The 17687-nt window shown below is 39.7% G+C and overlaps 1 protein-coding gene across 8 annotated transcripts in view; it reads right to left on the bottom strand.

Moving 5' to 3' along the window:
- Positions 1-17687, bottom strand: part of KIF21A (kinesin family member 21A) — a 94399-nt gene that overhangs the window by 60341 nt on the left and 16371 nt on the right. For all 8 annotated transcript variants that reach the window (XM_065658278.1, XM_065658227.1, XM_065658262.1 and 5 more), the window contains exon 2: positions 1080-1302. In XM_065658278.1, the coding sequence (XP_065514350.1) occupies positions 1080-1302 (223 nt within the window). The remainder of the gene's footprint in view (positions 1-1079; positions 1303-17687) is intronic.

Below are 17687 nucleotides of genomic sequence, written 5' to 3'. Positions count from 1 at the left end.
AAGGCAGGGACCAGTTCAATCTTTCATAACCTTTTCCCCACAAACTTCCTCTAAGCTGCTTACATCAGCCTTGAGCTATCATCTCCGAGGTCAAAAGAATAGCTAATGTTTTTAACCCAGACTGTTAATTAAAGGATATATTTTGGAGGTAGGAGCAGCATTTGCAATTCTTTACTGAAGTAGGTCAAATGATTCCCTTAATTATGATGTCTGAATATTTCAGGTACAATATTACCATTGTTCTCAGTTTACAAACAGCACTGAAGAATACAAGCTGTACCTTCACTAGGAAAATAATTAAATGTGAAGTCCTATATAAGCCCTATAAGTGTTGTGTTTTCACTTAATTAGTGGGTCAAGCCTAAGATGAAGATAGTATCACACAGCTGAACATAATCTACTAAACTGGATCTGCAAACCGCATTGTTTCACTAGGACTAGACTTCACCTAGTTAACTTCAGATATGATATTTAACAGTGGTGAAAGTCAGCATCCAAAACCAAATTTTACACAATTCCTAGAGGAATATTCAGAAGACCATAATACATTCTCTACATTGTGCTCAATGATATTTCAGCTTTGAGAACTTAAATTTGTGCCCAGTGTACTGAGAGGGTGTGTTCTCTGTGAAGAGTTCTGACTTTGAAATATGATCTCTACAGTTTGCCCACAAACAAACAATGTGGCTTGAAGTTCCCTAGGATTTATTTTTTTAAAGTTCTCCTTCCCAAAAGTGTCTGAAAATGCAGAGAGATTGACAATTGCTCAGAAAGGAATCTCAGTACAACCTATCTCTATATATCAACCAATGAAGTCACTAATTTGTAGTGCTGCATTGGGATGAATTCAGGAATTACATGGACTCATGCTATTTTCAGCATATACTGCCTATATACATCCTGTATTTCAACAGCCATTCTGCACAGAATCTATACAAACTCCCAAACAGTCTCCTACAGGATATGTCAAAAAGACACTAAAAACCAGGTTCATGCACTCTGAAATTTAAGAGAAAGACTAGTTACAATAAATTGTTTATTCTGAAAGAAATGCTTCAAAATAAAATTGTAAAGCTTACTTGGCCATAAGCAAAGACTGTGGCATTATAGCCTTCAAAGCAACCTTCAATCAGTTTTTCTATACACTGTACATAGATCTCTTCTTGCTGCGAGTCAATGTTAAAGACATAATCGAAAGTGAAGGCCTTATCTTTTCCCAAGAACACTTGAGGTTCACCAGGTGTGACAGATGTACAAATATGGCATCCTTCAATCTTCTCTTTGGCTAGCTGTGGTCTAATTCTGTTTCAGAAGAGACAAAAAAAAAAAAAACTATGAGAAATTCTCATCATCAGAAACAGGAGCATACAAACAATGCAAATAAGAGACGTGAAAAGAATTCCTTACTGACTGAAAAATGAGAATTTTGCATCAAGCCAGGACGCAGCAGTCTGAGCCACAGTACTGATGGCATCAGAACCCCACTCACACAGCTGCTCATGCAGATGATGTTCTCTTCCCTGAAGGGTCACCTACCAACTTCAAGGTAACGACCTCCCTAGAAAAGTGTTTCTGTATGTACACCATGCATTATTAATGACTAACTTGCACGATCTGTTTCAGACTTTGAAATCAAGCTTTCCAATTTTATCAGATTTCTTTGTTTTCATTGTAATTTTTCAATTGCAACAGAAATATGAAAAAATGCAGCATAGTTTAAGTAGTAATTTGGGAGCAAGGACCTCCAAAGCCTATGTGTCATCTTAAATGAAAGTCTCACATTGCTGCTTTTCCTTTGAGAGGAAAGGAGCTTTGTCTCTGTGACATTTTCTGTGAAATGTTTGGTTTCAGTGAAGTGACACATCTTCAGAGAAAAAGAGTGGAGAAAAAAAAATACACACCACACCAATTTCTAACAAATCCTAAAGGTAAGAGTGTCTTACTCCTCATTATTTCCCCACTGAGACAAATTCCAGCTTTTATTTCAGTTTGTTCAGTTTCTGGAAAACTGCTTTGTAGAACACAACTATCTTAGACTTCTTATATTTATCATTCTATTAATTACTCTGCATTCTTAATACTCTTGCAGTCTTGTAAAAATTGAATTCTTGTACTAGCTTAGTGACTAAAGAAGATTGTGGAAGTTTGTGATTCAATTGGTTTAATGGTTAACTATCAGGAAGAAAAACTTTAACTAATAATTTGTTTACAAAATTACTTTTTTTTTTTTTTTTTTTTTTTAAGTGTTTCCAAGTTCTCAAAGTAGCATCAATTAAAGCTTAAAAGACAGGGGACAAGTAAGGCCATATATAAAGGTGATAAAAGTCAGCAGTAGAGCTACACATAGCCATGGAATATTTTATATAGATTCTCCATTTATATCAAACTTCAAGCACCTATATTTACCTTGGTATGGCTACTTTAGGTTACAGTGTCAAAGTCGAAGATCTGTATATATGGAGAACACTTTAAAGGCACATAGTCATTTCATATTCCGTGTTTTAAAGGCGATGTCTACATTAGTGTTTGGTTTGGAGTAGCTGTGCTGTCCTAAAGCAAACTCCCCCAACATCTCCACTTCTCACATGTTGGTTTGGATCAGAGAGCAGTTTCAGTGTGCACAAATTATACTCCTTTCACAGGAAAATAAGCCAAAACGCTCCTCTCCAGACACCAAACTTGTTCCAAAATCTAATGGGAACATAAGGACCCAAAGCCACCTGCAGATCTACTGTGACCGTGCCAATGCTTGAGAGGGCTCATCTCCAACAACTCTGAGCGGACTGCTGCGGATTAATTCAAGTTATATCAGCACACATATACTTCAGTTCAAGTTAAAAATATACTGTAAAAAAAAAGAAATAGTCACACAGAGCACAACGTATCTTCTTTATTGTAGACAACAAATATTTCACCCAGGGATGTGCATTCCTGTCAGGAATATTTTTCAGAACTTTTATTGTAAAGGTTTCATTATATCCTACTGTGTGACAACAGAATAACCATAATTTATTTGTAAGGTTTTCTGCAGAAAACTTTTGAAAAATATCATTAAAAGGAATGATTATATGATGTGTAAAATAGGCACAAATACTCTACAAAGAGTATTTGCATTTAACAACATGGAGTGTATAATATAGGTCACAGATTTTTTTCTCTTATAACATAATAATTATCATAAGGGGTTTTTTTTCCCCTTAAATGAAATAAGAATGCTGAAAATAATTCAGGAGTTACATAGCTTCCTCACTAACAACTTGATCCCCTAGTACCTGTGCCCACTAAACACGAAACCTGACAAACACGTACCTAAGCTTGTAATAAGTTTATTTTGTTCCAGACTAACAAACACTTTATAATAAAACAGCTGTTATTTCCAAGTAGAGAGAAAAAGTCTTCGAAGAGACAGTAGTCATATGCCTATCCTAAAAGAGCTCTACACAACTGGAAAAACTAAGCAAATAAAATATTGTAGTATGCTGCCTGTAACACTTAATATTTGGAAAATACTAACTTGGTACCTTATTTTACAGCTTTATTTTAATGCCATGAAGTCAGAGGCCAACCTCCTTCTTAAGACTAAGCACTCTTATTCTTTCACTAATCCAGTGCAGACAGCACAAAGGCAATCAATTGTTCTTACGAGCATGAACTCTGAGGGCTCCTAAAGCTCCAGAGGTACTGCTCACATTGTCTTCTAGTACAAGGAAGACTAGAAAAATCTTATCTAAAATTAAAAAAAAAAACCCCACACACCAAACACACACCCACAAACCACCACCAAGATGGAAAACACGTTTTCAAAATCAAGTAACCTTTTGTGCAACCCAAACCACCAAACTTCCCCCCAGTTCTGAAAGGCTTTCAGCAACGACTTATACGATGAAGGTTGAAAACTAAAAATTATGTGCAGACAAGAGATCTTCATCACCCAATCTGAGGCTGCTCAAGGGACAGATTTTCATGCCCTGAAATCCATATAGTTCTCTTGATAAGTTTAGGACCAAGCTAATGTGATGACCTTAATGAGTAAGTAATAAATGCCTTCAACCCGATCTCTGGCCACTTCTGAACAGTGTGAGTGGATTACTTGAACTTCATGGCTGTCAAAAAATATTATCATCGACACCGAATGTAAGGTCCAGCAAGTTGCAGTCCTTGTGCAAGTCTGCTCCTGTTCCAGCACTAGCTATAGGAACATTTCTTCCTCCACCCCATACATCAAATGACAAAGTGATTTTTTCTTCTGCTTACAGTAAAACCTTTCCCTCATGCCTTAATGTGGCCACTTCTGCCAGCAAAGCAGGCGTCGCCCATGCCTTAGAATGAGAAAGAGTTCATTTTGGTCATCTCTCCTTGCCCAGTTACCCACCTGGCAGTCTGCCACTGGGTTGGTTTTTTTTTCCAGGACCAATTTGACTTCACCCATTTTGTATTCTACATGGCTCTAACTCGCCTGGTTTTCAGGCTACTCTATTAATTGTATACAATGATGTGTGTTCTGCCTGTTTCCAATCACATCTCCTCAGATGTGGCAACTTCCCAAACAGCATCAGGCCTTGCATCCTTCCCTTTCCTCCTCTCCAAAGTGAACACACCCAACCCTTGTTTACATGTACTTTGCAGAGCCTCCAGGCCACACACATGGAACTTAATCCCCTAAATCTATTCTGTCTCAGCACACTAGGACAAGTTGTCTAATTACGAAAGGCTAAAATAGCCAGTGGTGGCACAATAATGCACTGTATTGTACTGGAACTAATCTCTCAGTACAATACGTGCACAATGTCTCTGCTAAAAATATTGCCAGCTAGAACAGACCCAGAAAATATAGTGCAGGGACTACAGCAATCATCAGGTCAATACCTTGTGTTCTGCAAGACATACTTCCTAGAACTGATTCCTGTTTAAACTAGATAATATTATAGTATTCCTTTGAAAAGCATCCTATCTTAGTTTATTTCTAGGGGTGGAAAATTGTCCCTGGGATTTAAATATATGTTATTTATTTAGATAGATAGATACATAAGGATACAAATATACATACACACACATTTCCTTTTAGCTAGTGAAAAGTTTTCTCTCTGTGTCTGTTCATTTAAAAACCTCCCCATTACGTAATTTTTCCCCAGAAATCTCCACGCATCTATGATCAAACCGTCCCTTAATCCCATTTCGTATACTAAACCAAATGAGACCAGCGATTTTTTAAATTTTGCTTCTCCTTGTGAAGCATTGCAAATACTACTCTAACACAGGGTAATTATCACATTTACCTTCTCAGCACCTGTTTAGAACTGCAATAAGCAAACAAGAACTTCTAAGAGTGACCTATAAAGGGCAAAGCATTGAGTTATTCTGTTCTTGTTTTACAGAAAGAAAAGAAGAAAAAAATAAATTAAAAAAATCACAGATTAATCTTTCAGATAGCAATAATTAGCCAGAAGTTGTGTGTTGGAAAGAAGAAAAAGTTGTTTTTCATTAAAAACTCTGCTGTGACGAAAGCACTTTTTTCACCTTGCTCAGAAAAGCCCGAGTTCAAACATCACTCAAACCACGTGCAGTTCTTGAAACAAGTTAACCTGTAAACCCAAAACTCTCCATTACTCCTCTCTCACTACACAAAGCCTATTAAATTTCACACAACTAAGTTTCACATGTGGGTATGTGAAATATTAAGTCCAAGAGCACTTAACACTTAATGAAGTACAGCAGGCAACATACACTGAGGGGAAAAAAAACCAAACAAAAGCTCTCTAAAACCAGAAAAAAAACAAAAAAAAACCCCCACACACGGCTTCCTGCCCTTAAATCGGTATCGCAATTCCCTCTCCATTCTATTCCATTACATTTACACTCACCAAGCCGGACAATCACCAACTGCTGTATGCAGTTCAATAAGGCAAGTGCCGGATTTTGCACTTGGGCCACGGCAACCCCAGCTGTACATACAGACTGGGAAATGAGATGCTGGAAAGCAGCTCTGTGGAGAGGGATCTGGGGGTTCTGGTCGACAGCAAGTTGAACATGAGCCAACAGTGTCCCTGGCAGCCAAGAGGGCAACCGTGTCCTGTGTGCATCCAGCACAGCATGGCCAGCCGGGCGGGGAGGGGATTGTCCCGCTCTGCTCTGCACCGGTGCGGCCTCACCTGGAGCACTGGGTGCAGTTCTGGGCACCACAAGATAAAAAGGATATAAAGCTGCTGGAGAGTGTCCAGAACAGGGCTATGAAGTTGGTGAAGGGTTTGGTTGGTGAAGGGTTTAGAGAAGAAGCCATATGAGCAGTGGCTAAAGTCACTTGGCTTGTTCAGCCTCGAGGAGACTGAGGGGAGACCTCATGGTGGCTACAGCTTCATCACAAGGGGAGGAGGAGGGGCAGGCACCAAACTCTTCTCTATGGTGACCAATGACAGAACCCAAGGCAATGGCAGGAAGATGTGCTGGGGAGGTTTAGGTTGGACATTAGGAAAAGGTTCTTCCCCCAGAGGGTGCTGGACACGGGAACAGGCTCCCCAGGGAGGTGTCCCGGCCCCAAGCCTGACAGTGTTCAAGAAGAGACTGGACAAGGCCCTCAGACACACGGTGTGAACTGTGGGGTTGTCGTATGCTGGGGCAGGAGTTGGACTTGATGATCCTTGTGGGTCCCTTCCAACTCAAGACATTCTATGATTCTGCGAATCCACTCCCATCAAACACACTCCTTCACAACAAGTAGGGAATAAAGAAAGCTAAACAGATTTAAATTCTGTTTGCATAAACTTTTCAGTATTTTTGCTAGCACACATTGGAAGCTTGCTTGCTTCTGTCACTATCAGCACCTCCAAATGAGACCACAACTATAGCACCTGAATGCATTCATCTGAACTAGCTGATCAGTATGTTAATTCTTTACCTCTCGATGAGGTTTAGGGATATGAAAAAAGCTGGCATATGACAAATGTCAGGTCTACCTCTTGTTAACACAGCAATAAGGACACAGGAACAAACCTGGCAGCTCCTGCCAGCAACCATCGCCCATTAAGAGTTTGTTCTGTTGCCAGCACATCTCAGCACAATGGCCCCTGCACCTCCGCTGCCTGGGGCAACACAGTCTGTGGTGGTAAATAACACTGACAGGTAACAAAATGCTCATATTTGGCGAGTTACCATTCAGTACGTTTAGTACAGATGTAGTTCTGCAATGCCGTTCTCAACATTTCCAAAGTGGTTTTTGGTGGCCAGTGAAACAAGTATCAAAAGTCTGATAACTGTTTCAGTATGCTTTTATTCTGTTTTTTTCCTTCAAAAACACATGCACATACCCATAGTTCATTAAAAGTGTAAAAGTACTATACCTTCCAGCCCAAATCCTTTTGAAGAAATATCTCAATTTTTTTTTTTTTTTTAACTCCAGAATGACACAGAACAAATTCAAACCCAATGCCTACAAATAATACCACACAGCACTCTTTCCTAAGGTTAGCATCAAAATAACCCCCTACACTTTTATGGTAAACTACAGGTAAAGTATATTTGTCTTCTGCTTTTCAGTTAAAGTGCCAGCTAGGCAGTTGTCTCTGAACAAGTCATAAATATACTGTATTATCAGTAGCCCTTGATGGCCTTCAGAGTGGAATCCATTTGTTTCAAGTGCCTACTATGGCAGAGAAAACCCAAGCCTTCATAAAATACTTCAGTGATTGAATAAATAATGGAATAAAAGCCATCTGTATAAACAAAAGCAAAGAAAGTGTAAGACATATTCAGGATACCTTTACAACAGTGTCACTTCTGCAGAAAGACTAACTCGATTTTTAGATGCACACTAGTATTCAGTGGTATCAGTTAATGGCATAATTTCATGTTAACGGCACCAGTCACTTGCATTAAGATGTAAAAAGGACATGCAATTACAGATATTCAGGTTATAGCAGTTACACGAGATGCTGCCCAGCAGCCAAGCTGTGGCAACTGGCCACCCAGCATGTTGCCAAGTCTTTCCCCCCATCACAGGTCAGCTCCCACCCCATGAACCTGCTTCAGTGGCAAGCAGCAGGGGCACACACCAGTCGCCCAGGCAGGGTAAGCAGGACCAGCTTGCTGAGACTAACTCAATCGCCCTTATGCAAGACTTGGGCACCGATCCCATCAATGTTGCTCTGAAGTTGCCATGGCTGCCATGGTCTAGGCCAAGCTCAGCACTGCCAGCAGGTGTTGTGTGGGCCCAGAGCCCACAGAAACTAGGCAGAGTCCAGGTGTCACTTGGCCTAAACTTACACCAGCTCCCTGAGCAAGTGAAGTGAGGCAGATGTTTTGCACACGTACTAGTGCTTGCCTTTAGACACCAGGAAACTTTCAGACACGTCAAGTAGGTATCTCAGTGCAAGTTTGGCAACACCAGAGAATAAAACTTCCTGGGTAGCTCTCGGACACAAACATTTATTAAGGACTATGTGGCAGAAGCTAAAGCAGGATACATGTGGTCCAGGTTTTACTCCAAAGTCCTATTAAGATACCGATAAAAAGGTATTAGCATCCCTTCAGTCCATGTGTAGCCACTAAACATAACCATTAAGCCCTCAGCTAGATATCCAGCAACATCAGCCACCAAATTACCAAATGGGCTCCAAGATATTACATTTCAATAGCTAACTTATTTTACCGCAAGCAAAAAAAACCAAACCTGTTCAAAAATACACATGCAGAATATTTTTTTTCAGTGCTGCAGTCATTTCCAGTTTGCTCATAGTGAGAAGACAGCAAATGGAAAACAGAAATTAAATTAAGTTGAGGAAATGTATCACTGTTGTAACTAGATTTGTCCAGTTCTCCTCCTCTACGGTCAACCTCTACCTCTTCAGCTACTTTTTTTTTTGAACACTAATTTGATTTCATAAAACAATTACCCTTTTCAGGAGCTCATGTACCCATTAACTGTTTGTGTTGGGGATTACATTCGCAGCGCCAGGCTGAGGCGGTTCTGCAGGCTGCTGTTTTCCCTTGGTTCCCAACATACCGTACTATAACCACATCCCTGGGCAGCTGCCACAGCTAGCCAGAAAACAGTTTCGCAGTATGATTTCAGATTAATTCTTGTGCAATTCTGTAACAGCCTAGCAGGCTGTGCAACGCAGATGGCATCTTCACGCTGACAGGCAGAGTCCTGTGTTTTTGCCAAGAAAACAAAACACAGGGAGGGGAAAGACCCAAGCCTGTCCTCACACAGACCTCCTGCTGCCTCACACGGTCCCTTCCTACCCCCACCTCCCAGAGAAGGGCTAACAGACCTCCAACATCTTTCTTTATAACATGAACACATGCTTTCATCCAAACCTCCTCCTTGCAATTTCTCCTGGACTATTTTACTCTCCAGCAAGTGAAGAAACCCAGAGCTTTGGAGAACAATTTGACTTTAGAGAGAGAGAAGGGGGCACTGTGTTGCAGGACTTGTACAGGCCTTGATTATTTCTAGTTCAAGACAAGGTCAGCTGCGATGGAAAAGCAGCACTGCCATAAGCTTCCATGTGCCTGCCAAGCACAGAACTGGCACGCCTCCAAATCCAAGTGCAATTTGATTAGAGCTAAACTGATATTGGAAATGACATTTCTAAGGCAAACAGATTTTTTTAAATTGTTCTACTGTGCTACTTGCCTTGTTCATGAACATTTAGTGCTGTGTCTCGCCACTCTCAGAAAGCTGGAAGAGAAATAACGATATCTTGGAGAAAATGAGATCTAAACAAATGCAGTGAAGTTTAATTTACAAATTAAGAGTTGAAGTATTCGAAACAAGGAGCTATGCATTCCTAAAACTAAAGTCCAAAATTAATTTCATACAATACAGGAATGCAGGCGCATCTGTATCATGCAACAAAGTTGCAGAATAGAGACCTCAGTCCCAGTAATCCTGCTAAAACATACTGTGGTGTGGAAAGTGACTAGAGACATCTAATCTCCATGTAGCTAATTAGTCTGGAGAAGCTGCCTCCCCTCATTAAGGAGCACAAAAAAGTAATTTTAGAGAGTAAGAAGCGCAAGGAAGTATCTCTGCTGTTACAGCACAGTGGAACACAGTGCTCAGCTGTACTATTAGCATGGTCGGCATTAGCTCAAGGTCTGGACACCATGTTGTACCAAACGTGTGGACATATCCTGAAATATTCAAGTCCCTCACAGGCTACTACTCCTGTAAGAATTAACCCTGAAAATATAATCCATGGGAACCTTTTTCACCTCTTAAAAAAAGGAGCAAAAAGGAACTCCAGAAGGTGCTAGCTCATTTCAGTTTTTATTTTGAGAGGTAGCTCCTAGTCTTTTAGAAAACCCTATGTATACTTCCAGTTTGTTTGTCTGCTTATACTGCACTTCTGGATATCAGCCCACAGTCTATAGAACAGCAGAGACATCCCAAATGCCTAGTTCAGTCAGGAAGGGCAAGTCCCTTCCCTAGGTGGTCTGAAAAACCTAACATCTCCAAAAGGCCTGCCAGAAATCAAATACGTGTCTTCAGAGCCAAAGGAAGTTCAGGAACAAGGGAAATATGTAACCCAAAAGTTTACCACAAGGAAGCAGAGCCATGGGTGGCTCTGGGTTAGGATGACTGCTCCAAGTCACCAAAGCTGTAGTTTCCCAGAGGGTTCAACCAGCTAGAGGTCTGCAATTTGATGGCTGTGCTCTGAATGTATTTATATACCAAGCCAAATATCCAAAAACCAAATCAAGGTCAGAAGAACTGCCTTAAACTGTGCATTAAATCTGTCTCTCTCATGAGTGCACTTGCTTCTTGTAATTTTAAGGTCTCTATTGAAAGCTATGTTTTAGCTTTTATGAATGATAAGCTCATGCACAAAAGAATTAAATACCATCTTCATTTCATTGGTGGTGTTTCACATCAATCACTAGCACTGACAGCACCAAAGACTAGTAAAGCTTATGAAAAATGTATGGAAATAACACGTGATGGTCACAGTGCTTAAAGAACATAGATGTCACAAATTCAAAAAGGAAGAGGAAAGAAAGGTCTTTTGGTGTGTCCCCAGACCAGCATCTACAACTACTGTACTCATGGATACAAAGAGGCCAATTAGGCAATCAACTGTATCTTTTTCTGGAAAAGGATTCATGAAGAAAGAATATATGAGAGAAAGAGCATCACACCCTATATTTCTTTTGCAAGTTATGGGTTTTCTTCCTCCAAAATTTAGCTTAAACACATAAGTTTGCAGCACTCATCATTCCTGCTCTGGAGCGCGCAACTATGAGGAGTGGCTGAGTCATGCTGCTGGTAAAGCTTACCAGAGCCTGGTATTAATTATGTAATTAGGGCAGAATCAGGAAAAGGCATACACTTTCTGTGGTATCCTTCTGCTATATGGCTGAACACTTAACAGAGATTAAACCTGCTAAATAGATGTCATTATACATAACTTAATCAAAAGGGAGCTTAAGGAAAACTTGAAGAGTGCACAGCCCAGCAGCCTAGCAATGAGTCATGGTAGCAAATGCTGCCAATATTTTAGATACACTTTGTTTTCAGAGATTTTTGAGTGCAAGAATTCAACTGAGATAAAACAGTACTGTCAAAAGCAATGCGGTGAACGTAGGCTATCCACACACCCCCCTCTCCAAAATACTGTGGCTACTGCTGCTTTACCAAGCTACAGAATAACATAAACAAACAAACAAACATGAACTACACACAAGCACCACACAAACCACACAGTCCGAGTGCCTGCAAACCTAAACTTATAGAGTTCAGGAATTTAAGGATCATTCAGGTACATCTTCTGAGCCAGGACCCACTCAGCCTAACACATCCAAACACACCAAGCCCATAAAAAGTACACCACTCACAACACAAACGTTGATGGTGTCAACTCTTTATAAAGCACACTTGTAACTACTATATAATTACCACACTCAAACTTTACTAAGAACAGTTTTGTGAGACAGCTGGTTTCAAAAACATTGCCCACAGCAACACAGTACACCGATGAATGAACTAATAATGCCCACACAGTATTTTCGATTAGACACAGAATTGACAGTGGCTTTCTGGTCCGAAAACTCAACACTCCTACTTGCAAAGCAATGACACTATTTCTGCACATCCCCACCATTGCTTTTTTTTTCCTTTACCTGTGAAGTCAAAGGAATAACTTTAAAACAAGATCGTTCCACGCAATAAAATAAAATATTTTAAGAATAAGTATATATATTCTTGATTTCTCACATTTCAAGTTTCCAGCTCCTTTAGGGAAATCAAGAATAAGTGCCACAAGTATATTTGGAAATAACGAAACAAAACAATGTTTATTCACAATAGGAAAACTTTTTTTTTTTTAAATATGAGATAAAAAAAACCAAAAAAACAAACCACAACAAAAAAAACAATGTAATGCAAGATTATCCGTATGACCAAAAAACAACCCAAACCTGTCAGCCATGCCAACACTAGGCTTCATCCAATTTCTTCCTCTTCACAGTTAAATGCACATATGCTAGAAGTCCACTACTTCTTCAAAATAACCTAATTTTTCAAAAGAGGTAATCTATTACATTTAAACAAAGTTAAAAGCATTTTCTATGTCTTCAGCAAAGGAGCACTCTTAATTATTGCCTTTCTTACCCAGTTTCCCTTTTCACCAACACCCCATACTGCCCTACCCACACACATACATTTATTCTCCCAGCCCTTAGAGCTATAGCGCAGAAATCACTACACATTCACACCAAGACTACTGTAGCTCTGAAAATTGTTTTCATTTATTTTCCCTCCATACAGAGAATTTATCTTCCCAGTAATATATTCTCAAGTCTAGGGCAGTTGGTTGCTTTACACTTATGAGCCACAGGTCCAAGAATTACTTTTCACCAACCTCATTTAACTCAGAACAAAGTTACCAACTTACTTATTATAGCTAAAGCTACAAGCCACTTCCCAAGTAATTACATTAAATAATACAACAAAAGAAAAGAAGGATCAGGTCAGTTAAAAGAAAATTACAAGTTGTCATTATTCATTACTGAGATGACTGCTTAGCTAATACTACTAAAATAACAAGCAGATACTTCACAATTGGACAAGACAGCTAAAAATGGTGTTTCAATAATCTGTTCTGAATAGTGCCTTCACACTCTCAGTTTTCAGTGCAACATTCTTGGAACAAAAACCACTATATGACCTTCCTGCCACTCCTTATAAAAGAAAAAAAAATAATAAAAAAAAAGTGCAGCGTTGTATCCATAACACCCGATCCACCAAGTTCCAAAGCAAACTGCAGAAAAGTTCTTCGTATTTATTGTTGACTGTTTCTAATGAACAGAAGTTGCTCTGTCTCAAAACAGAAGGTAGACTGTTCAAGCAGTGACTGAAAGCTCTGAGCTGGTAAATTGTAACTGTGCAGTAAGGAAAAATAACCCATTTGCTTTATTTAGTACTGTTTTATTATAGAACTTGCAGAACAGAAATGAACAATGTTATACACCTTCTTCAGTCCTTCTGGTTCAGCTACACATTTTTACATGTCTAAATGCCAATCTGCAATTTTAATTCTTTCCTTCATGTCTATTCATCCCATTTGCAAGGCTACAAAAACATCCACACTAGCAGCAACAGCATCAAAAATTAAAGATTAATTTTTTCATCCTTCTGTTCCTATGCAGTGACACCGTATTCAGCTGCCCTGTGAAGACTTGACCACCTCTCTCCTTTGCTGGCTTCAGATGACGCTTTAAAAGAAGGCCTCCAAGTTAAGTCAAGGCAATTCAGGAAACTATGCTAGAAATTCAGTAGGTAGCATTTTTCCACACTGAGTCACACTCTGAATTGATTGCTCAGTACAATGCTGGGTGCTCTTTTGTTTCAAGCAGTATTTCAGGCAAATATAAACTGACAGTCCCCGAGCATACCCCCACCCCCTTCCTCCATTTTCCCTCCCCCCACAACAGTTGAAATACTTGCAAGTCTCTTGGTACCAAGTCTAACTATGTTGCCCATGAAGTTTCGATCAGGTGCAAACTTGGATTACCTACAGGCTATAATCTGCTTTTTTTCCTAACTGCAAGTTGATTTTTTCAGATGTGGTAGAAAGGGACAGGAAAAAAATTTTAAATGTTAATGAGAGAATATTTAGCATTTATATGGAAACACCAGCGGAAAGCTGAAATAATTGGAGCTTAAATGACAAGTCGTCAAAATAAAGGGACTGGTCACGGCTGACTAGGGAAACAAGTTTGCAGTTGGTATTGCTATAAAGGGCCTCGCTCAACATCAACTATGCAAGAAATCCACTGGAATATGGAACTTCACAGGAAAGCCAGTTTCCACTCACAAATTCACATTCCAAGGCCAGCAGGAAGAGAGCTCTCCACAGCAGCAACATCTGCACCAATGGCTGAGCTGCCACCGTTTCACATCTCCAGCCTTTTTTCCAGTCACATCTATCCATGGAACTACATAATTGCAAGGTAGTAGCTTCTCACAGATAAATCCAATTCTCTTCACTTACACACCTTCACTTCTCACAGAAGAAAACACCTGTAGTGCACACTCAGAATGCGTTACCCTGAAGAAAGGCAAGAAACCAGCACGATCATAAGCTTTTTTATTAAAACAGTTCTGGAAGAAAATCAGGAATTTTATTAAAATGAAGACCTGTGTCTAAATGTGGATACTGCATGGAAAACAACTTTCTGGCTGATAAACCAGAAACTTTTTCTAAACATGAATAATTGGAATATTTCAATTTATTTGTTTGATTTGGGCAAAGATATCTACATTATGCAAAAAGCTGCAGCCACTATGTCTTCTTCCACGTTGCCTACGGTATTAAATTTCCTCACTTCCAGTAGAGAACATCTTCTATTCAGTGACGGAGAAACATATTAGAGAATGCCTTATGTCAAAGAAAACATTTAAAAATTTAATGACTGATGCTTATCATCTGACTAAAGTTAAAGATGTGATGTTTCAGTATTACTTCTACTAATTCTCCATTAAGAGTTAAAACTACCCAAATAACTATAATATCCAACATATCACTGGAGATTTTAACCTAACAAAGTGAAAGGGCATGCTCTGCTGCCTCCTCAGGAAAGTATAGGTTAATTTCATGTTCTTGACTTTTAATAACATGTAAAATAGAAAAGGCTGCTTGATTTTTCTAACACTTGAGCTTCCACTCCAGACAGGTAGAAAATCCTTGTTGGCTAGGTTGAACAAATTCAGTGTGGAAATCATTGTGGAAACAGAGTCATTCTCCGTGTTTAATTGCTATCAGCATGCATACCTCATTGAACTAGCAAGCCTACAGTTTGGAATTACCACTACTAAAAACAATACTAGTACATTTCAGCAAAATTTTAACTCCAGGACAGAGCACATCCATTAAATAAGTGCACCCTGGTAATGCACCACAATGTAAACCCACACGTTGACAAGTCAACTACGTAGTTAACTCATGACATGCACACTGTGAATAAAATCTAGACAGAACTAGCTACTTCCTTGCTACTTGTATCTGCTTTAAACAACTAATATCTAAAATGGCATAACAGTGAGGCTAAATACTTTCTGCTTCAGCTTTTAACTGTAGCCTTAATTTTTCATTAGGGCTCAGATTCCCTGATTAGATTACAAATCCAACCAGATCTCCAAAACTGTTAATGCCAAGTCACTTTAAAAAATGATAAATCACACAGCAAGGTAGCTCATACGAATGAAAAGCAGTCCTCTCAATTGTACATGACAGGCAGGAGAGGCTCTGCCTCTGTTTCTGGAACAATCCTCCCTGCTGGGTGCAGCTGCCAGGCTGGCCCCACTTTGCCAGGCTCCCTCAGCTCCAGCGCACACGGAGCAGCAACACCTGATCCAGGGATCACTTCAGTCTGCTCAACCCTTGGCTGCAGCTCCTTGGGAACAGAAAAAAAAGTCTGTCCTGACAAGCTTCTTCAGGGTCGAACCCCATTTCTTTGTCTCGACTGAATTAAATCAGCTCTTCTTGGCACATAATACTTCTAAGTCAGGCTCTTCCCAGCTGCTCTCAGAAATCATCAATGCAAATCACTTGTGGTTTGTCTGCATTAGAGTTCATAGTCTCTCATGCACCACAGGTAGCACAGATGCTTTCGAAACAATTACTGTCATATAAAATAAACAGTTTCAAATTGACTTAGAAATTTAAGCTTACAGTAACTGTTTACATATCAGGACTATGATAAAACCAACTGGTCCCTGCCACAAAACTTGTGACCAGATATCTCATCCCTCTGAGAACTTAACATCAGACAAGACAAGAGTTCCGCTGGCTGAAATGAGACCTAACACCTAAGAGGACTGTGCACAAAGGGAGGTGCACACAAGGTTTCCAGGATCAATACCTAAGCTAACAAAAACTTTGCCGGGAAAAGTATGAGTTCACACAAAATAATGCAGTAATGGCACACTGGTAGTGCCCAAAGGCTAGGGAGGGTCTTACACTGAGGCTTATTTAAAGCTTTCATAAGGGGTCATACATTTATTAAAAGCTACAGACAAATATTATCTACATGTTAATCCACAACCGGAGTGAGTTCAGAGAAGGGCAGCAAAGCTGGTGAGGGGTCTGGAGCACCAGTCTGATGAGGAGCGGCTGAGGGAACTGGGGCCATTCAGCCTGGAGAACAAGAGGCTGAGGGGGAGACCTTATTGCTGTCTACAACTAGGAGGTGTTGGTCTCTTTTCCCAAGTAACAACCAGAAGGATGAGAGGAAAATGGCCTCAAGTTGTACCAGGGGAGATTTAGATTGAATATTAGGAAAAAATTCTCCATGGGAAGGGCTGTCAGGTATTGGAACAGGCTGCCCAGGGAAGTGGTTGAGTCACCATCCCTGGAGGTGTTTAAGACGTGGTTGCTTAGGGACATGGTTTAGTGGTGGACTTGACAGCGTTAGGTGAGCAATTGGACTTGGTGATCTTAAAGGTCTTTTCCAACCAAAATGATTCTATGATTAAAGCTGTTTAGACTGTTTCCTCACCAGCACCAAGAAATCAGAAGACTGCATGATAACACAAGCTACAAACTTTGCTTCACCTACTGCTGTGAATCATGCAGCTGCCTCCCATACTGAGACACACACACGACTTCCAGTCCATGGCTGCACTTGGGTTCAGCCACATACTGCCCCTGCTTTCACAGTCAACCTCAAAACAAAAGACACAAAAAACCAAACAAACAAAAAGGAAAAAAAAAAAAAAATTCATACCGCAATAACAAAGCTCTAGTGTTTTGGCCAACCTTGTTTCCACTTAAAATAATTTCCTTTAGCACTACAAATAACATTTGGGGGATGGGGATAAGAGGTAGAAGGCTCTTTATTCCAGCAGATGCTAAGGTAACAGATATTTTAAAAGTAAAGTTGAATATTTGGACAAGACATCTTAAGGTAACTAGTGTTCTACAGAAATTGCCAGGAAGTATTAAACAAGGTCTTAAAACGGTGTTCTAGTAGATCTATACTTTTTTCTAGAATTTCCAGATTTCTCCAAAATAAGTACTTAGAATTCTCCTACAACAGCCTGCTTTTACAATTTCAGTGTCAAAACTAAAGAGAAAAATCACTGCACTGTTTTAAATTTTAATATTTAGCTAACTTATGCTACATAAAATTTTAATTGTATGATTAAACTGCTTTCACCACTGAATCTGAAGAAATGCTAAAGCAATGAA

The sequence above is a fragment of the Caloenas nicobarica genome, chromosome 1 (genome assembly GCF_036013445.1).
Source record: "Caloenas nicobarica isolate bCalNic1 chromosome 1, bCalNic1.hap1, whole genome shotgun sequence".
NCBI lineage: Eukaryota > Metazoa > Chordata > Aves > Columbiformes > Columbidae > Caloenas > Caloenas nicobarica.
Note: the sequence above shows the minus strand (reverse complement) of the source record. Positions and strands in the feature narration are given on the sequence as shown.